The sequence below is a fragment of the Stigmatopora argus genome, chromosome 23 (genome assembly GCF_051989625.1).
Source record: "Stigmatopora argus isolate UIUO_Sarg chromosome 23, RoL_Sarg_1.0, whole genome shotgun sequence".
Classification (NCBI taxonomy): Eukaryota; Metazoa; Chordata; class Actinopteri; order Syngnathiformes; family Syngnathidae; genus Stigmatopora; species Stigmatopora argus.
This window is the reverse complement of record NC_135409.1, coordinates 5,111,519-5,134,325: the sequence shown is the minus strand read 5'-3', so window position 1 is coordinate 5,134,325 and position 22,807 is coordinate 5,111,519. Positions and strand designations below refer to the sequence as shown.

The 22,807-nt window shown below is 42.6% G+C and overlaps 1 protein-coding gene across 3 annotated transcripts in view; it reads right to left on the bottom strand.

The window, feature by feature from the left end:
- The window catches only part of LOC144068885 (uncharacterized), an 85,984-nt gene that overhangs the window by 15,724 nt on the left and 47,453 nt on the right, over window positions 1–22,807 (bottom strand). For 2 of the 3 annotated variants that reach the window (XR_013298327.1, XR_013298328.1), the window contains one exon: window positions 3,683–4,157. Coding sequence is in view for 1 of the 3 variants with exons in the window: in XM_077593792.1 (XP_077449918.1) it covers window positions 4,108–4,157 (50 nt within the window). In the remaining 2 variants the exon portion in view is untranslated. Of the gene's footprint in view, window positions 1–3,682; window positions 4,158–22,807 lie in introns of those variants that run through there. The other variant, XM_077593792.1, reaches the window with a different exon arrangement.

Genomic DNA, 22,807 nt, shown 5'->3' with positions numbered 1-22,807 from the left:
CTATGACTCACCTTTACCAATAATGACTGACTGCTATACTTGTTTGACTAATGCGCAACGTCCATTCAATCTGAATGCTGATCCACCCAATGAGTCACAAGTGGAAATTGAATTTGCATTGTGTCAACTTCACGGTAAGACTATAGCGTGAAATGGCCTTGACCTCAATTACGCCTGCTCGATTCAGACTTCTCAGTGATAATCACTTGACGTACGAGCCTGAAAGTGTTGCTTTTAAAAGGAATGTGGATCCATTCACATTGCCTGTTACTTTAGATTTTAGTTCTCTTTGACCGTGATTTTTTTGAATGATGCTATCAGCACAGAGATAAATTTGACATCTGGACATCAGCCAAGCTTACTTAAATTCGTGCTAAATGTGTACAACCAACAGGCAAAAAGCAGCTGTTTTGGACCCAAATTTGTCACCTTCTAAGCATACTTGGGCTGGTCTTTGGCTTGTAAATGGCTTTCTTAGAAGGCGCCTCTCCCGTGTTAGCTGTATTCAATTTCCGCAGAACTCATTAACACTCCCAAACTTCACTGGTAAGCTTCTCTCACATCTTGAGCCAAATCGAACACACTCCAGACACGTATGTACAAGCCATGTGTGATTTCCCTAGACTGCAAAACAAACCCACATCTTTGTGTATTGACTGTAAATGCACCTTGTTTCTATTACAACGTATACAGTGGTACCTCGACATATGAGTGGCCCGACATACGAGCAATTCGAGATACGAGTAAAATTTCGGGAAAATATTTATCTTGAGATACGAGACAAATTTTGATATACGAGCGGACAGCGGACGCGAGATGCTGCTCATAAGAAAATCATGGCCACTGTCTGTCTCCCTGCAACTCCCTCTTGTAATGTCTCTGGTCGCAACTCCCTCTTTGTAATGTCTCTGCGAGCACTGGGCGGACAATTGCAATTTTTCAATGTTTTTTTTCCCGTTAGTCAATGCAAATGGCTTAAATACTACTTCTTGTTGGCAAGTGGTCGTGTGTTATCCTATTGTGAGGACATTTGTGTGTTATCCTATTGTGAGGACATTTGTGTGCATCATTTTGGGAATATTTTGAAGGGAATACAAACTCAAACAACCCTCGATATTGACTGAACGTCAGTGTGGAGGCGGGTCAAAAAGAGCCAACCCGGCCGGGAGAAGAAAGGTATCAAAATGTCAAACAAAATTAGAATTAAGTTTAGTGTTAGGTTCGATTAAACTTATTTTTCAGTGTGTCTGCATCGTAATCCAAGTTCATTGAAATTTGTTTATGTTGTTACGAAAGCGTTGCCGTGCAAAAAGCCCCTCTCCCTGTCCGAAATCCGTATAATTTTAGTACTATTAAGCACATTTTAGTATACTATTAAACCACTAGTTATGTGTTACTTTGTTAATAGATGGCGAATTAGAAAAAAATAAAATGTTTTTCCAATCCAATATCCTGATTTTGGTGTTTTTTCAGAGGGTTGGAACGAATGAATTAGTTTTTAGTTCATTTCAATGGGAAACCTCTGTTTGAGTTAAGAATCGACATACGAGCTCAGTACCGAGTCCAATTGAATCTATTATGCAAGCTGCTATCATTGGAACTGGTTTCTGTCCTCATTTTAGCGTTTTATTTTCCACCCCGCAATTGTCCCATGCCTGCCAAAAGAAATTGACATGCTAAAACTACAGGCCTTTTAAAATGTCACGACTATATTTAACTTACGCAAGACGCACAATGTCTCTCTGTGCATCCTCCCGGAGAAGTGGATCTGGAACGGCACCAATGTGGACCATAACGAGGCCCAACACAGATGAACTGACCGACTTCAAGGCATGCCAAAAAGTCCGAGTCTGTGATTATGTTACATCCAAGATAAAAGACCCCCTGTGTCTAACACAGCTTGAGTTTACGGCTCAAATAATGCTATCTTTGGCAGACATATCAAAGGGGGAATAGGAGAGGCGATGGGCTAAATCAAATCAAATCAAATCCAATTGAACTAGAATTAGAGGAGCTCAAACGGTTGAATAAAAAGAATATTTTTCCCAAAGATTGCGTAATAGTGCTAACGGTGGCGGTCCGTGCATTTTCTCGTAGCGCCTTCAACGGGTAAAATCCACTTCCTAGCAGCATTTAATGATTAAATACAAATACTGGAGCTTTCAGACATTACAACCGGGCCAGGGGGGTGATTTCCCCGGGAAAAGACAGCAATGGACGTCAATGGCAAAACGGCAAAAATTGCATTAAAATGGGGTAAAATCCACTTCCTAGCAGCATTTAGTGATTAAATACAAACACTGAAGCTTAAATACAAACACTGGAGCTTTTCAGATATCAGAACCGGGCCCACATCGAAGCTAATGCTGAAAGTCGAGCCTGTCCTGTCGTATTTCTGGCACAGTCCGTCTTGAAAATGGCTTTAAATCAACACAACAATATATTTGCTTGTGCAGCACGCTCCAAATACAGTTTGGTAGCTCTGGCTAATGACTAGCCTCATAGTTGGCGAAAGCGATGACGTATCCCTCCGCCTGCGACAAGGCAATGACGTATCCCTACGCCTGCGACAAGGCATTGTGGTGTTGCCAACTTGAAATCTGAATGGTTAAAGCAACAGTCTTATTGGCGCTTGTTTAATGCAGCAGAGCCTGCAGAACTGATTGTGAAGGCCTTGAGGCAGATTTCTGACCCTGACAACAAATAAAGGCTGAAATGTGATTGGTTAAATGTTTCAATATGAAAACACATCTGGAAGCAGTGCAACCAGGGGGAAAGCAATGAAAGGAAGCTAACAGACAATTTGGAATTATTTAATAAGTATCGATGGACAAAATATGATATATGATTCAGATTTTTCTTAGGCCAGCAGAGAAGGCCTTGAAGGCCCTGACGGCCCGCCACTGAGTGCTAATAATGCGGTTGACTTTTGTTTCAGTCAGGTGATGTTCTCACTACAGTGGACACGAAACCAAGACCCAGACTGGCACCACTATGTCAATTGTAATTGACAACAAAAGCCTGGTGGATGCCAGCAGACAACTTGGATCGTTAACTAAAGAGCTGAAGTAGAACAAGGCAGTTTCATCCAAATAAAATGTCATTTCTTTCCTAAGCACCCCCATTTTGCAATCCCTCCCACGAGCTTCTTCCCTCTTTCATCCCACGACCCATTTAACTGCAGGGTTCTGCTCAGGTAAACCTGCACTGATATCATTATGCTCCCATTAAAGCCCCCCTAGTGTATCCAGGGCATCCAAAACTAGGCCAAGAAGTCATCTCACTTGGCAGAGGGGGGAAACATGCTTTTCAAATACGCTCTAGCGAAGACAGGCCAGGCAAAACTAGTTGAATAAGAAGTTCTTTTAGCACGCTTGAGTGCTCTCAATCTGGACTATTGCGGGTTGAATATTTGTTTTTTATAGACTTAAACACAACACTATAGATATTAGAGCTGCAAAGATCAATGGATCAAATTGATGAACCGGTGATTCGTAATATAACATAAACAAATTTAAATGAACTTGGATTACGATGCAGACACACTCAAAAATAAGTTTCATCTAACCTTACACTAAACTTAATTCTAATTTTGTTTTAATTTTTTATACCTTTTGTTCTTCCGGCCGGGTTGGCTGTTTGCCCCGCCTCCAACTTGACTTTATATATAACTCTCGTATTCGCTACGGCATTCGCGCTGAGTGACGGGGGGAAAAAATGGAAAAAAATGCAACGCTCCACCCTCTGCTCATAGATATGTTATACACGAAAGAGATGCGGCAAAAAAGACAGTGCGCTAAAATCATAAACAGCCCTTCATGTCTTGGCCACCTGGCTTTCTCGCATCTCGAAATTTGTCTCGTCGATCGAGATAATTATTTTCTCGAAATTTCACTCGTATCTCGAATTGCTCGTATGTCGGGGTGCTCTTATGTCGAGGTACCACTGTACTTAGTTGGACTATTTTGGGAGCATACATTGACATACGTACATTTTGAGGCTCCTTCTGTGAGCATTGAGAACAAGCTAGCGCTCAGATATATCATCCAACAAATCCTATAAAACAACGATTGCCTAATTGATATCAATACCTGACGAGTTGCTTACCTGTTGGGACAGTCAAGTGTACGTTGATGTTGTTGATTTGATGTCGAGAGCTGTTGAGAGAGATGTTATAGAGTCAGAAACACAACCTCAACAACATCTACAATTATCTTGCCACGCATTCAATCTATGTTATCCCATGAATCAATTCATCAATCGATTATTCAATGACTTCAATGATCGAAAAGTGCACCCTTAGTAGAAATGAAGACAATGTTTACAGTGTAGCCAGCAGCTCTACATGACTGTTTACTGCCAATAAAAAAAACATTAATGGGGCAATTCAATTTATTGAGCATGGATGGTCGAGAGAAGCAGGCAGCCATCTGTCATGTTGAATTTCCTGGCCTATTACGAGGCTGCCTGTAATGTTATTTGCCCACTGGTTCTTTATGAAGAGCTAATACAGCAGTTGGACAGGCTTCCACTGCGGGAGCGCTCTCGTGTCTTTGCTAATAATGCGTCAAAACAGCTCTCTGCTCATTTGTGACTTGGAGGCATGATGACGCTGGCTCACGTCTCGCTGACGTTTACACTCTATGTGGTCAGCTGTTAGTTCTGTATGACCGTGACCAAGATCAACAGTAGAATGTGACCAGGCTCCCTGTCTCGCTTTGGGTCTGTGACTCTACGTCTGGTCAACTCTCACTTGTGTGTGTGTGTGTGTGTGTGTAACAGAAGGTTAAAGCAAGGCAGCCAAATTATGGCATGGGAGAGGCCGAGTGGGACCATCAAAATGCTGTTTGGACTGAAACTCTTGGCAGTCTGGAAGGCTGAACATCAACACAGGGACTTGGTCTAAATGTTCTGCTAGAACAGAAGCAACTCTATCAGGAGAAAATGAAGTTCTCTCACGCCATTTCCAACAGCAATAGCTCAGGATTTGGCCTTGGAGCCACAGACCGGTTAGGTTCAGGTGTCGAGGTTTCTATCCGCAGTTGTTTCCCATGTTCTCCCCATGCCTGTGTGGGTCTTCTTTGGGGACTCCAGTTTCCTAGCACAACCCAAAAACATGCATGCTAAGGTATGGGTACGAGCGTGAAAGGTTGTTCGTCTCATTGTGTCCTGCGATTGCATAGGATACTCCAGCAGTCTCTACTTTGGTCTGAACCAAAGAAAGCGTACTATGGACTTTCCTGGTGTGAATATACTCTTGGTCTAGTTCCTGTTCTGGTCTTGGGTTTGTCCCGTGTACGACATGACACTGATATATCCGAAAACCCGATGACAATCCATTGCACTAAATCATTTGAGAAATACTCCAAAGACAAACAAAATGGAATTGATGTGTTGAAACAGTAGAAGAATACATTCATATTCAGCTTCAAAGGAAATGTTCAAACTAAGATGATATGATTTAAGGTGCAAAAGTATGTCCAAAAACCTTCCATTGATCTTTCAAAGTGCAATTACAGCTTGCAGGTGTTTCTTTGGCCCGAAATCAATCAACAGGCGGAGAAGCGTCCAGCCCGAGGCCGTCAGAACATCAAGCCAGATTACCCCCAAGCCCCTGTCAATCAGGATGTATTGGTGGAGACAGTGAATTGGAGGGAAATCACTTGGAATCTCGTTAGGGTTTATAGCATTATTCCAGGTGAGGGCTGGTTTGAATGTGATCTCTCTCCCGGGGGAAAACTGTGGAGACGATTAGTTAACCCCATCTAACCCGAGGTGTTGCTAGACCTGATCTCACTACATCCTGAGCTTCGTCTTTCTAGTCTTTCTTGGTCTGGATTAGGATTGTTTTTGTATTTGGGTCCAATCTCAAACTGATTGTGCTGGTCTTTCAGTGGAAGCGAAAGTGAAATAAAAGAAAAACAACCCCAATACAAAGATCTTCATGGACACTTTGTACCTCTCCGATACGCAAAACCAGTAGTCTTGTAAGGTAAGCTACCTGGAACGTCGGTGAGTCTCAATTGGAGTTATTCACAAATTACAAATTCCAATGTACAACGATCAAGTGGTATGACATCACTGGGCAATGATTCAGTTGTGATCTTGCAGTCCTGCAAAGGAACAGCCACACATTTGTGGGCCTTGCACTTTTGGACCAGAGAACGAACACCTCTCTCCAGTAATGGCAAACTAATACGAGAAAAATAGAACACACACACACTCTCTTGTTTACACTCCCATGGCCGTGATGACACGCACTTTTGGAACTCATGACCACACCAAACATGAAAATAGCAGCCCGCTGGTCAGTCTAGACATTTTCTATTTTGCTGGACTCCCCACAAGTGACTTTGTGCATGAGGTTGTTGCCTCTTGCATAAGGGCCTCCTACACGTGCACCATTGGAACGGTTGGATCTTTTGATTTCGTGAACACGTATAGGGCGACTTTTGTTTAGGCTGACGCATCATGGAAAGCGTGGCTCACCTCGCTCTGCCTTATAAGGTAGCGGCACTGTCTCACGGGAGAGAAATGAGATGTTGTTACAGTCTCTGGCCATATAGCCACTAAGTATGCAGCGGTCTGCATGAGTGTGTTTGAGTAAATGGTGAGTATGCAGGGAAGCTGGCTTGTCTGTCTATTTAGGGGAAAGAAATGATCCCATGGTCCATTAGGGGGGAGGAGACTTAAGATACACTATTGCAAAGGTATTGCTAAAAGACAAGAGAAGCTATGATAAACAGCTCGGGAGGATACTTTTGATATGGCTCCAACTCCCATGTTTGACTATCCCTCATCACATTCCGCTCTTCTCTTGGGGGTCCGCAGTCAGATTAACCCCAAGTCCTGGTATCTCACAAGAAGGGAGTTTAGAGGGGAGTTGTGAGCCAATTGCCTAGTTCCCTCCGTTTCTTTTTGATTTATACAACTTCAAAGAACAGGACAAGCCGGTCGGTATAGGGAAATGAATGCACCTAGTAACCGAAAAGATAGGTCAGATTAGGGTCTGGCAGGGAAGAGTGAGTACGCGGGAAAGAGGGTTTAAGTTTAATGCACCAGTGGGCAATTAATCTGCATCAATTGGAACAAAGACCAGGACTCAGTGTGCCCCTTTTGTGGAATAACTGCCCACCACTCAACCTTACTTTAGGGACACCATACACATGGTAAGCACTCGGATAGGAAGAGGGAAGGTAGGTCAGATTAGGGTGTGGCAGGGGAGAGTGAGTGCGCAGGAAGATACAAATAGCATTTCCTAGAATGCAAAAAAGGCAGAAATGGGAAGCAATAGTGGATGTGATCCTGCGGGTAAACATGAGCCAATAGAGAGAGAGAGTCAGGACAACCCAACCAGCCGCTGACTCACTTGTGAGCAGGGTCATCTCCAGGTTGACCTGACACTGACCCAAGCTTGTTATAAGTCCTAAAAGTTAGGAGTGGAGGAAATATAAGCAGATAAAATAGGATTGCTTTGCTCTAAAGCCATCCATTGCTGGGACCCCCTCCCCTCGTTCAGGCTTAGGGGCAGATTATGGCATATGATATTGAATCCTCTTTGGTCTGTAGCTATTGTGTGAGTGTTTAAAGCTAGCCCAGCAGGGGGGTCAACGGACGGGTTTGGTTGACTGTCCCCCGTGCCTGGATAGAGGCAACTCCGGGGGTCGGCTGACCTCGCTTGAGTGGGCCATTTTCAGGTCAGGAGTTCAGCGGGGGGCTAAGTAATGACCTTCAATCAGCAGCCATCGTTTACCGGTGGGACGCATGGCTGCTCCTACACAGCTTAGGTAGAGGGTGGGGGACTTAGCGTCACTCTGCACTGATGAAGCGCCATTCCATTTACATCATGTCCTGATGACATAGCCTTTGGATTTTGGGTTCAACAAGGGAGCTTTAAGTGAGTGTGCGTTTAAGATGGCCTTTCTTCTTTCCCACTAAACTAGTCGAGGTGTAAAACACACCTGCAGTAAATGTCACAGGAGATGCAAACAGTTGGTTTTGGTCAAAGCCGGTGTTTAGCCGCAAACACAGTGCAGGTTGGTCTGACACGAGAGGCGGACCTTTTCCATTTGGCAGACGCTGGCATGCGCTGACTGATTTACAAGGTTATGTCACGCTCTTGTAAACTTTCGAATGCTATAAAAGTGCCCGATTGACAGGTCAACATGAACTTGTGAGCGGTGACAGCTTTTTGTTTGAAAGGTTGCCATCTCAACTGGAATACAAACAGCCGCTAAGTCACGACCCGCATCCGGAAAGGATACTTTCAAGTTTTAGTATAAAACGGGCAGGCAAATGTTGAAAAAAAAAATAACGGACTTCACTAACTCTTTGGTCTTAAAGCGTATGACCTTGATGTCGGCTTTTTTTTTCAGGAAGTATTTTGTCCTTCCTGGAACTTTGGTGGAAAATAGAGTTAGCGTCTCTTCTCTTCATGTGGTGGTGGGCAATTTTTTTTACCCCTAGACGTTCCCCTTGCTTGGAAGATAATGTATGGGTGGGGGCGAGGAGTGTGGTTGTAGAGCGGCTTGGTTTTCGATTTCAGTCGTGCAGCGCACTGAACTTTCCTGCACCTGTTGCTCATTTTTGACCAGTCGCTCTCTAGTGCGGGTTGTTCCATACAGAATCGAAAACATACACCATTGCATCCATGTGTGTATGTTGATGAGCTGTGACGGCAGTTTCACCCGCGCTCATTTGTCGCCGTAGGCTAGTTTAAATAAGCTAAAAAAAAAAAAAAAGAACCCAGGCGGCCAAACATCCATTATTCAGTGCCAACCTCTGTTTAGCCAATGACAGCCTGCGCAAATGCCCGCCCTGTAATAAGAGCGTTTACTGCAAAACACATGTCAAACTATGTCATGCCACACATACATCAAAGTCAGAGCATTTTCAGGAAAACAAACTACCGTATGCTTAAATGTTGGCGGCGCTATTCCGGTTTGGGTTGGTTGTCACCCTGGCTCTAATTGGACCAGAATATCAGTAATGAAATCAACAAAGCTACAGTTTTCTTTCACATAGTGGCTTACCAGCTTTTAGCCCAAAAACACTCAACTTAACATATTTTGCTGTTTAATATACCCCCCCCTCCCCATTTAATATACCCGGGTATATTAAACGGCAGGGGTATATTAAATGGCGCACAAATGGGAAGGTACAATCCACTACGCACTCTTTATGCCGTTATCAACGTTTTGCAGACTAAAACTACTTACTGCTCAGGTTAAAACTTCTTACTGCTGAATAAAGTCTGACTTGGAATTTTAATGAACTTAAGTATCTATAATTATGCCCCCATGAACACCATAGAAATCTTGCCAAAAAAGCTGAGTTGCCGTTTAATATACCCGGGTATATTAAACGGCAGGGGTAAATTAAATGGCGCACAAACCGGAGGCTCAAAAAAGCAAAAATAATTTAATATACCCGGGTATATTAAACAGCAAAATGCGGCAATTAATTATCCCTGTAAAGCAGGGGTGTCAGACTCGGGTTGGTTTGCGGGCTGCTTTAACGTCAACTTGATTTTAAGTGGGCCGGACCATTTTAGTTATAATATTTAGATTTTTTTTTTATAAATTGATTAAAAGAACTGGATTAAATATTCATTTTTTTATAGATCAAAAACAATGTTTATTTTAGATTTTTTAAATATATTTTTAGATTTTACAAAATGATTTTTGAACTAAAAACACAGAAAAAAATGGATTAAAACATTACAATTATTGATTTAAAAGGGGGAAAATCAGGAAATTTAATATACATCTATACTCGTCATTTTAATTTGATCCTAAAACAGAAAGTCGGCACTCATGATTTACTTTCCCGGGCCACACAAAATGATGCGGCGGGCCATATTTGGCCCGCGGACCGCCACTTTGACACACGTACTGTAATGAATGAATGACTTGCAAGATAATTCCTATTCAACTGACCCCGATCTCTACGTTAGGCTACGTTAACCCAACCTGGGCAATGTTGAGCATTTTTCTATATTTTGCAGAGCTATTTCTATCCGCCGGCTGGCTTCAAAAACGCTGAAATTATATCGTCAGCTGACTGCCAGCATGTTGTCACTTGTATCAAACGAGCACCGGCGTGCATGTTTTTACGAGCGGACATGCTCATGTGGTTTTGAATGTATAATACATACATATCCTGCCAAGCTCCCGCTGCAGACCGTCGGCATGGTTCGAAGCCGTCTTTGTTTCATCTAATTAAAGAGTGCGCCCTGCCCGGCCCGGTTGGCTCGCTAGCTGGTTATTCCTGGCAAAAAAAATTGACCCAAGCATCATTAGCAGTCAGTGCCCTCCTTCGTAGTTAGTCTTTCCCGTCCTACTCGCTCTTTATTTATACCCAAAAAGCATGTCAGTGTTGAACAAAGAGAGGAAGCGCCCCTGACATTAGCTTCTTATAAAGTTATTTTTAGTCCCTGGGTTATATCGGGCGCTATTCTGCCAGATTTAGAGGCGGGTTAGATGTGTGCGCGGCGTTTGGAGCGCAACCGGTTGGGGTTATTCACTTTTATTGTACAAGCAAGCATGGCTGATTCCCATGGTCTTTTTTTGCCTTTTTAGTTTGCTACTCGCCTGTGCCAGATTCTCTCTCCTTGTTGCGTAATGACTTTTCTGTGGAAGCCTCTGAGTGTGAAATACTAGCGACGTTCCGCGTGAGCGGTTGCACGTTGCCTGTGTTTTATTTTTTCCTGACGATATTTTGCCCTCTGCTGCAGCAGTTTCATTGGTCGAATTGTCCGTTTTGGATAAAGGATGGGCTTTTACTGGGAGTTTTTGGGTGTCACCTGAACTCTTAATGGTTGTTTCATTTGGAATGATTGGGACACTACAGAATATAGAGTTGATTTGGGTTTTTTGGGGGAAAATATGTCCACAGGAGCGCACCCCAAGTTCAATTGGTGTTTCATAGCCAAGAGCTTTTGAAATCGTTGTTGAATTGAATGAGAATATCAACACTGTCTAATCTAAGACATGGCTATAATACTATGATACAAATCTAATCTAATCTAATACAGTGGTACCTTGACATACGAGCAATTCGAGATACGAGTACAATTTCGGGCAAATATTTATCTTGAGATACGAGACAAATTTTGATATACGAGCAGACAAAATGTCAAACTACTTTGAAATCCATATAATTTTAGTACTATTGAACATTTTAGTCATATTAAATCACAAGTTATGTGTTACTTTGTTAATATATGGCGAATTAGAACAAATCAAACATTTTTTCCAATCCAATATCCTGTTTTTGGTGTTTTTTCAGAGGGTTGGAATGAATTAATTTTGTTTTAGTTCATTTCAATGGGAAACATTCGTTTGAGTTACGAGAAAATCGACATACGAGCTCAGTCCCGGAACGAATTAAGCTCGTATCTCGAGATACCACTGTACTATACCAGTTCTGCCTTGCTGAAACCACTTAGTAGACAATGTACGATATTTATAAAAACGTGAGGTGGCGTAGACATTCATTCTCCCATTTTCATCCCATCTTCATTATGTGGTTGTCTACTTTTGCTCCCAGTCAAAGAAGTGGGCGGCAACACTCGTTATTGCTGCATCGTGGCGCTGAGTGGGCGGGTAAATAGTCTCCAAAGTAAAAGATGCGTTAGCATAAACATTGGTAACGCATTGATTTCTGTACCTGCACGCGCGTAATTCTATTCCCTTACACATTACTGGGTGAACATTCAAAGAAGGAGCAAGTGAATGTCTTTTTAGGTTCGCGCACCAAACCAGAGGTCAAAGCGAGATGGTCTATCTCTCTCTCCCTTTCGAAATCCGTATAAATTTAGTACTATTAAACACATTTTAGTAATATTAAACCACAAGTTATGTGTTACTTTGTTAATAGATGGCGATTAGAAGAAATAAAACTTTTTTTTTCAATCCAATATCCTGTTTTCGGTGTTATTTTCAGAGGGTTGGAACTAATCAATTTGTTTTTAGTTCATTTCAATGGGAAACGTTCGTTTGGGTTACAAGAAAATCGACATACGAGCTCAGTCCCGGAACGAATTAAGCTCATATCTCAAGGTACCGCTGTAGTTTGAAAAAAAAAAACAGCTCAAATGAACAGTTGACAGTTTTGGAGTGGAGTTTTTTTGGTTGGTCTGACTCTCCTTCAAGACTTTTGGAGACTCCAGCAACATACAGATGTTGAGAGTTAGTGGTAGAGCGAGGGGCCTGCAGAAGGGCCGATGCTGTGGCTTGGAAGCGCCCCAGAAAGGCCCCTTTCTCCTCCACTAGCTCCTCTCCTCCCTTGTTATTGTTTTGACTGACTTTGTGTGTGTGTGAGCGGGTTCATGTTGGGGTAAGGCCCTGCCTATTATGTCTGAGTATCTTGGAATCTAGGTCAGGATTCAAGCTCATCTTTTCCACCCTCTCTCTCTCTCTCCCTCTCTCTCTCTCTCTCTCTCCTGCCATGACCACTGCCAAAAAAATCTTTAATCTGGCGCTGCCTTTTGCACTCCTCGCCGTCTTGATCGATGCCGTCGCCCGTCTACTAAACCTTCCTTTGCTCCTCCTCCCCTCCTATCTCGGTCCTGTCTCTTGGCGCCAAATGCCAGGCATTTATCTGGGATAAGCAGATGTCCCCTTTCCTGCAGGGAGAACGACGGGGGAGGTTTAGGGGGGTGTTTTAAAGAGACGACGTAGACGGAAGTCGATTTTTTTTTTGCGGATTCTTCCTTTGAATGTTCATTCTTCGGAAAAAACTTTCGTCTGAGGTCGGGATTGGTTGTTTATTGGTTGAAACTTCTGTCGTTTATCACTTTGATTTGATCGGATCCAAATTTGCTACGCTAGTTCCAAATGTAAGGTGGAAAATCCCATTGGACAAGGCGATTTGCGTGTTGCGCTGCTGACGGTTTTGATCCGATATGACATTGTTTTAACTTGTGCTGTCTCAATTTAATACTCAGTGATGGTAAGGGCGCATGACACAGCTATTTTTGGAGTGTTGGACAATATTAAAATTTGGCATGAGATCTGAGGAGCATGTTTTTAGTGTCATGGTGCTTTTCGGCTACTGTCAATCAAAGCACAAAGCAAAGATGTCCGCTGAGTGGGACAAATTTGCTTTAGAAACCAATGATTTCTAATAGCATCGTTATGTCATGTTGAAAAAAAGCATTACTCAGATACTCAGCATTGTTTTGGACACCTAGAACAACGTAAATACTTTCTGATGCACTCAAAAGATATCAACATATTTTCAGACGAGTTAAACCTGAGTAGAAGTCACAGTCGACATGTCATTCAGAAAAAAACAACAACAACAAAAACTCTTAACCAATGTTCCCTCTAAGCTGGGCGCGTGCGCAATTGCGCACTACTCTCGTCTTCTCTGCGCACAGTAAATCATATGGAGCGCACAAAATAAAATCCCTTTTTTTTTTGCTGTGAGGCTAACGCGCGAACCACTCATCCGCCGGGCCACCCATTCATAGATATTAATCATTACATTTTATTATTACTAAATCATTTACGTGTAGTAGACATGCACCTGCTTATGGCAGGTGTGATACTGGTGTGTGCCCATAGCGAGCAATGATGATGTTGCTCACACCGGTACTCAGTGTGCTCAGGGAGGTTGTCTTTCTGCCCAGACAAACAAAAAAATAGAGGGAATATTGCTCTTAACATGAACTCCTTCAAGAATTTGATGCATGTTGCGAATCCGAGTGACTCCTCAAAAATGTCAACCCCCATGCCACCTTATCTCAGGCATGTCAAACAAGAGACGAACTTCATTCTTTGCGTGCCGCAAACAAGCAGATATTAAGATTGCCGCTAAAGACGGTCATGCGTCAGGCAGGACACTCAAGGGACAAATAAGCAGACAGATAATGTCCTTTAAAGTGAAAGAGCTGTGTTTTCTTATACAATCCTGATAGCTGACAGCCATGACTGGCGCGTGGGGGGGCCGGAGGGGGGGGTTGGAAGTCGGAAGTCATTGTTACCCGCCGCCTATCCCAAGTTATCACGTCTAAGAGATGTGGCGCTGTCACTGGGTTCACTGGCTTGAATGGCGCGTGTTGGCAGGTGGGGGTCACCCACCCGATTGGTGGCCAGATTTAGTTGCTTTTAAAGATGAAACCAATTGAAATATAACATCCGATCTTCTAGTCAGGCATCCGGATGGGCACCGCGCAATTGTCGTCTGGAGTGCTTAATGAAGCGACAAATGACAATCGTGCAAGCCCTTCTTTTCGATCGATATGGCGCTCAACCGTCTCATTGACACAACAGCAAAATCATTATCCTCCTCCGTCACATCCAATTCCCACTCGACTACCAGACGGACGCATATAATTAGATCGGCGACATTATCGGCAAGGGTCAGAGTCCCACCTCGGGGCTTCTTGGGCAATGGCAACCCCCGGCGAGCCACGGAAGGGTGGGGGGGGACAAGGACACGATGAAGCGACCAATTAGAGGTCGCTCAGGAATGGCGCTGATATCTGCGAGGCTGCCAACAATGTGACGCCTCGCAAACAGAAAGAGGAAGTGATAAGAGGTTGTAAAAGGCAGCTCGACGAGAGACTCAAGGTGGTAAAGTGAACTAACTAACTAACTACAGTGGTACCTCGACATACGAGCAATTCGAGATACGAGTAAAATTTCCAGCAAATATTTATTTATACGAGACAAATTTTGATATACGAGCAGACAGCGGACACGAGATGTTGCTCATAAGAACATCATGGCCACTGTCTCTCTCCCCGCAACTCCTTAGTCTAATGTCTCTGGTCGCAACTCCCTCTTTGTAATGTCTCTGCGAGCACTGGGCGGAGCGTTGCATGTTTTTTTCCCGTTAGTCAGTGCGAATGGCAGAGCGATCACTATTAATAATAATAATAAATAAACTCATACTACTTCTCGTTGGCAAGTGGTCGTGCGTTATCCTATTGTGAGGACATTTTTGTGCATCATTTTCAGAATATTTTAAAGGGAAGACAAAAGCAAACAACCCTCGATAGGTTGCATCTGAAAGTCAGGGTGGATATCCTGTTTTTGGTGTTTTTTCAGAAGTTTTGGAACAAATTAATTTGTTTTTAGTTCATTTCTATGGGAAACGTTCGTTTGAGTTGCGAGAAAATCGACATACGAACGAATTAAGCTCGTATCTCAAGGTACCACTGTATTATTAAACTTTGTTGGTTCTTTTGAATGACTGTCTTGTTGTTGTGACGCCCTGTTATTATTTTCACCACTGTAACTAACTAACTAACGCCAAGACAGGAATTCCTATTACTAAGTGTCTTTGCATTTCAGGAATTGCGTGTAAACAAACATGTTCTGTGAAAAGGAAGAACGGTCCTAAAATATTTGCTCTACTGGCAGTTGATATGAATAAGTTAAGCTAACACATCGTTCGTTGCACCTGTACAAAAAATGTGGTGACGTGTTGCAGGGACAACCCTAGCATCGCAACAACATACCCAATTTTGGCAATGGTTGCTAAGCGACCGAGAACGTAGTATCCTAGTGCCTGATTCTGGACAGTTTGGATAATAGAGGGAGCTGGTGATTTTTTTTCATGCTACAACATTAAGGATTTTACAGTCTAAAAACGATGAAAACACACATTTCCACGGCGACGATATTTGGTATCAGGACTCACAATTCTGGGATCCAGTAAAAGGGTTACTTACTGATTCTGGTTGGAATCTGGTTCACAGTGATAGAATGTGATCGCTAATGTTAGCTTTAACAAGGGAGTAGAGGTTTAGCACGGTCTTACAGCTGAACAAGAGATATTGATATCAATATTTGGTATCAGGACTCAATTCTGGGATCCAGTAAGAGGATAACTTACTTATGTTCACTGTGATAGAATGTGATCGCTAATGTTAGCTTTTACACGGGAGTAGAGGTTTAGCAAGGTCTTCCAGCTGAACAAGAGACATTGATTGTTGATGGTATGTTCTGAATGGGGTAGGCCACGCCCACTACTTTTGAAGATTATAGGACGATTCCATGACCTGTACAGACCAGACCTCCTAGTCTAGGACCATATCCCTATTTGAATTTCATTTTTTTAGGACAATACTTTTCAAAACGAAGCTCCAAATTGAATCGTTGGGTTACCGCGTCACCTACGCTTGACCTTTGCTGCAAAATTATTTTAGTGCGGTTTAAAAATCCACCCATCCCATCTTAATGACACACGCCAATGCCCTGTAGCTCATTTAATCATCGCAAGCCTCGCACTAATCATCCAATGACCATTACTGTGAGGACGGGGGACAATTCTCTAGTTTATTAGTCAACAAATGCCGTCAACTTGTTCCTTTTTCATTCCCATTTCCATAATTCGTTCACTGACTTATTAAGAGGATAATCCCTTTGTTACATGGTCGCCACAGTGGAATTCACCAGGGAACAGGGGGGTGGGCTTTAAAAGCGAGGAGGGGGTCATATTAGGACATATGAACTCCTTAGCCCTTCCCTCCTCCTCCTCTTCATCCTTCCTTCCTTCCTCCACCCTCGCCGCGTCAGCTGCTTGTGAATACTAATGATTAATTGCTTATTTGCTAGGCCGGGCTATGATTGGCATGTGCGCGGAGTGGACTTGACGAGCCGCCAAAGCTGTCAGACGGGATGCACGACGACAACAACAGCAGTGAGAGAGAGAGAGAGAGAGAGAGCTTGATAGTAAATAGTCTGCAGATCAGAAGCGTCTGAAGCTTTTACTACTAAAGCCACACATTGCAGGCTGGGACGCAGCCACGGCACCCTTTTATCGAAGGTTCAGACACATAAAAGAGGTTGGGGGGGTTGTCCTAGTCGCTAGTCCTTACATACGTGTGCGTGGATATGGGGGCTCCCTTTTCGGATTTCCTCACGAAATTCTGTCAAAAGCTTGATGAGCTCAATTTACATATCAAAGGTGGAGAAAAATATATGGAGTGGTTTATTTGATGTTTACAATAGTCCATATGTGTCAAAGTGGCGGCCCGGGGGCCAAATCTGGCTCCGCCGCATCATTTTGTGTGGCCCGGGAAAGTAAATCATGAGTGTTGACTTTCTGTTTTAGGATCAAATTAAAATGAAGAGTATAGATGGATATTAAATTTCCTGATATTCCCTCTTTTAAATCAATAATTGTATTTTTTCATCTATTTTTTTCTGTGTTTTTAGTTAAAAAATCGTTTTGTAAAACCTAAAAATATATTTTTAAAAAAGCTCAAATAAACATTGTTTTAGATCTATAAAAAACTGAATATTCAGGGCTTTTAATCCATTCATATAAAAAAAATCTAAATATTATATCTAAAATGGTCCGTGCCACATGAAATTGAGTTGACGTTAACGTGGCCCGCGAACCAACCTGAGTCTGACACCCCTGCAATAGTCGCTACCATTCCAGTAAGACGGTTTTACGAACGTTGGCTGTAATAGAAGCTAGCTGTGTAATTGGCTGTTGCAGCTGACCAAAACATGATCAATACGTGGTCAATATTTGGCGATATGACAGTAGAGGGTTCCAAATTTCGACTAATGTTACCTTTTACACGGGAGTAGAGGTTAAGCAAGGTCTTACAGCTGAACAAGAGATATTGATATCAATATTTGGTATCAGGACTCACAATTCTGGGATCCAGTAAAAGGGTTACCTACTAATGTTCACTGTGATAGAATGTGATGGCTGTATAGTTACAGCTGACCAGTAACAGGTTTGCAAATCCTGACAAATATTAGCTTCTCCATAAAATGTAGCAAGCTGTTACAGCTGACCAAGAGATATTGATAACAATGTCAATATTTGGTATTATTACAGTAACAGGGTCATAGAATAGCAAATGCGTGAGTGAGCTTGATCTATAAATAGACGCTAGCTTTTGAGCTAGCTGTTACAGCTGACCAAGTGATATTCATATGTCAATAATTAGTATTATCACAGTAAAAGGGTATGAATGTTAGCTTTTGACGCAGGAGTAGAAGCTAGCACTCTGGCTAGTTGCGTCAGATTCACACAGCAAGAAGCATCCAATCGACTAAATCACGTGTATGAAGTGGTCCGACGGCTCAGACCTATTTTATAGGAGATAGGAATGTTGCATACGTAGTATTAATCCCCCTTCGACGCCCAATGGGGTCACGGCCCGTGCTCACCGGGCTTTATGATCATCTCATTTCACACATTGTAAGGATACAAACAACCAGAAATTCGATCGAAATTTTCATCGTACCTCGAGCATGTCGTAAGTAGAGCTAATCGTACGTCGAGGTACCACTGTACCTAGATTTTATGGTGCTTTTATTTTGGGCTTTTAGTAAATCCGTGGGGGAACCCAAACTAAAATGATGGGCGCAACAACAGCAATTTAACTAAACGGATGAAAAAGCCACAAAGGCTTGTTACATCATTTCGGGCTTCTCGGCCAATAGCAAAATGGAATTGAATTTATTTTTTGGTTGCTCATTAAAGTCCAATCTATGGAATTAAGTAACGGACCCCCAGTTGCAAATGAATTTGTATTCTGGCTCTGATTCACTTGCTTGGATTCCATGCCTTTTTATTTTGCGGCTTTCGCTACCGCACTGCATTTTGCTGCTGTAACGGGGGGGCAAGCCTCGTGCAAGATCCGAGGGGTATAAAAAAATAAATAAAAAAATTGGCAAATGGGAAGCAGGGATGCAGCGGAGACGCCGAGGCAGGGAGAGGCGGGGGAAGCGAGGGCGACGTGTCCTCAAACACCCTCTCGGAGAAACACAGATGATGAGAATGAGCAGTGCGGCGTGGTCGGTCGGGAAGGAGGTTAGTATACCATTCGGAATTGGATAACGCCCGCCTGGCCGCGGTTTCACATGACGACAACTCAGTGAATGAAAATAGCAGATTAACTGAGATATGGGGCGAGACAGATGGTGCTCATTTAATCTGTCGTGCGTAAATCCCACACATATGATGGATTTACCACGGAAGTAGCATAGGTGAAGTGAAATGGTTTCGTCCAGTGGATACGACAGCCAATTAGGAGTCGATAAGGTTGCTTTTTTGGGATGCGGAGGAGGTGCTAGGGAAACAAAGGGGACAAAAACCATAGAAATGGTCTGCAGTCTGAGCTGCAGTGTCACCCTGCGTCGTTGATTTTTTTTTTGGGAACAATTTGCCCTCACGGGAATAAAATGTCACACTACCCTGCCAGCTTTGACTACACACACCCCCCGCCCGCCCTTCGCCACGCTAAGCAGCGCCGTCTCTCGCTTCCTCTCACTTCCCGTCGCCGTTTCCTCCCTCCACTCACTTCACGTCTCATCAGCCTCCTCTCGAAATTTGCGGCAAGAAGACGGCGTTGGCCGTTTTGACACAAAAGACGCTTTGGTGGCCCGCTTTTGATAGTTTAGGACAAGGGTGTCAGACTCGCCGGACCATTTTAGATATATTTTAATTTATTTTTAAATAAATGGATTAAAAGAACTGGATTAAAAGCTCTGAATATTCAGTTTTTTATAGATCTAAAACAATGTTTATTTTAGCTTTTTTAAATATATTTTTAGCTTTTACAAAAATATTTTTGAACTAAAAACAGAAAAATTTGATTAAAAAATTACAATTATTGATTTAAAGATTTTAAATCAATTTTGAGAATATTTTGAAGGGAATACAAACTCAAACAACCCTCGATATTGACAGCTTGATATAGTCAGTGTGGAGGCGGGGCAAAAAGAGCCAACCCGGGAAAAGAAAGGTATCAAAATGTCAAACAAAATTAGAATTAGGTTTAGTGTTAGGTTCGATTAAACTTATTTTTGAGTGTGTCTGCATCGTAATCCAAGTTCATTTAAATTTGTTTGTTATGTTACGAGCGTGTTGCCATGCAAAAAGTCTCCCCTTCTCTCTACACTCCACAAAATCTGTCTAATTTTAGTTCTATTAAACACATTCTAGTAATATTAAACCACAAATTATGTGTTACTTTGTTAATAGATGGCGAATTAGAACAAATCAAAATGTTTTTCCAATCCAATATCCTGTTTTGGGTGTTTTTCAGAGGGTTTGAACGAATGAATTTGTTTTTCATTCATTTCTATGTGAATTCGTTCGTTTGAGTTACGAGAAAATCGACATACGAGCTCAGTCCCGGAACAAATTGAGCTCATATCTCGAGGTACCACTGTATTTAATTTTATTGCTGTGGTGGCCAGCATTCCCCCCCACAAAAAAACCGGAAAGAGACTTTAAAATGAATCTTTTCCTGCCTTTGTGCCTACATCTCATGACTGAATGTATGCGTCACTGGGCTTACTCGACAAGCCAGAATACATTAGCGAACACACACTTTGAAATAAGCACACGGCGGGTCACGCTCGGGCCACCCGAGCACGTGAATGTCAGGGCAAAGTCGACGACGGATGCGCACGCGTACACATTTCTATACTCTACCACTCTGGCTTTCCACGCCATTCATGGCAGTGCTACACTGTCAGGCTTCTATTTTTAGTGATGACTAAACTCCGCAGAATCTTCCTGCACCATAAAAAACAGCTTTGACAATGTTAACTTGCACAACAAATGCGGAAATAATTCCCTTTTGGCCAAGGTCAAACTTTTACTGCAGCGATAAATAAAACATTGACAAAAGATTTATTTTGCTTCGGTTTTCTTTTTTTCAAATGCTTGCCTCAAATATGACTCATGTTATTTGAATGAAAAAAAATCAACGCACTTGTGGAGACTGATTATTGTCTTACTTCCTGGTTATACGCTTCCGGTCTGAGCAATAATAACAACAGCATTCTTTCATTAAGCGCCTTGGAAAATTCAAACTATGGCCGGAATGTGCGCGCGTGGGCCCGCATTAGTGCCACGGCTATCATGTGAGCTGGTTTACACATAAGCCACGGACAGTCAAGAGATTTTATCGTAATTCAAACGAACGTTTCCCATTGAAATGAACTAAAAACAAATTAATTCATTCCAAAACCTCTGAAAAAACACCAAAAACAGGATATTGGAATGGAAAAAATGTTTGATTTCTTCTAATTCGCCATCTATTAACAAAGTAACACATAACTAGTGGTTTAATAGTATACGAAAATGTGTTTAATAGTAGTGAAATTGGTACACGGTCGATTGGTCGCCGGTCTTTTGGTCGCCGATCTTTTGTTCGTAACATAACATAAACAAATTTAAATGAACTTGGATTACGATGCAGACACACTCAAAAATATTTTTAATCTAACCTTACACTAAACTTAATTCTAATTTTGTATTAAAGTTTGATACCGTTCTTCTCCTGGGTTGGCTCTTTGTGCTCTGCCTCTACACTGGTTTTCAGTCAATATCCAGGGTTGTTTGAGTTGGTATTCCCTTCAAAATATTCCCAAAATGATGCACACACGTCCTCACAATAAGATAACGCACGACCACTTGCCAACGAGAAGTAGTATATACGCCATTCGCACTGACTAACAGGGGAAAAAAAAAACACTGAAAAAATGCAACGCTCCACCCAGTGCTCGCAGAGACATTACAAAGAGGGAGTTGCGACCAGAGACATTAGACGAGGGAGTTGCGGGGAGAGAGCCAGTTGCCATGATGTTCTTATGAGCAACATCTGGCGTCCGCCGTCTGCTCGTATATCAAAATGTGTCTGGTATCTCAAGATAAATATATGCTCAAAATTTGACTCGTATCTCGAATTGCTCGTATGTCGGGCCACTCGTACGTCGAGGTACCACTGTAGTCAACTGAACGGGAGACAGAAGCCGTTTTTCCTGTTCACGGGATGTTCTGTTCAAATCCGGATTTATCTTAAAGCGTACAGTGCGCTCTTTTGTGGCAAAGTCAGCTGAAATCTCCGCTTAAAACCCTGCCATTTACTGGTTGCCCTGAAGCCCATCTCTCGGGAATTCACGTGAAATCAGCTAGTCATCACTACAACCTGACTAGTCATCCCCTCGTCCACGTGTGGCAAAAATCATGGGCCAGTCTATGGCGAAAGCCACATCAGAAACCCACGCGTTGACAGCGAGAACAAACCGTACCGTTTCCGCATTGAATTGCAACTAAGTTTGCTTGATGGGCAAGTTGAGCCCAGTCAGCGTTAACAGTTGACCCCGAGTCACCCCCCTGCTCAATGTACGTGCAAATTGACTTTGAACCTTCAGAAGCGTGTAACCATTTTGCTAATGTTTTCTTACCTTTGCTCTCTCAGGGTGACTCAGCGTTTCGATAGCACTCATTACAAGCGTGATTATGCGAGTGTGCGTTAGTTATCTTTAGCCACCTCACGCCAACAATTGACCTTTCGAAAGGTCTCGCTGTCAAGTTGTCCAAAAGGAGACACGACACCAGATGGTTGACCCAGTGAGCTACGTTTTGCAATTGACAGCACATTGCCAATCAATTCTTCGTCAATCAACCCAATTATTTCTAAACCCAGCTCTTCTTCTTCAAAACTATTGGAGGTTTAAGTAAATAATAGTTGAGTGTCACCTGATATTTGATTGCCTGCGGGGTAGCACATGAGCAATTTCCTTCATGCAAAAAAGACACGATGTCTTGAATGGGACTGAAGTGGTTCCGTTTATTTTGCGTGGGCTCGTTTCAGCAACGAGACACGTGTTCAAGAAGTTTCTTTCATAAAAGAGAACAGAAGTCACTTAGTCCTTGTGAATGCATGTGTTAATAACCCGAGGGAGTCACTGGGAGAAGGAGAGGGTGCTTGACCTTTGGACTCCAATGAGAGCTTCTTGTGTTCAAGTTTGGAGTCATTGAGTCATTGTATTTTTAATTCAATCAATGCGTGGCAGCTATCATTTAA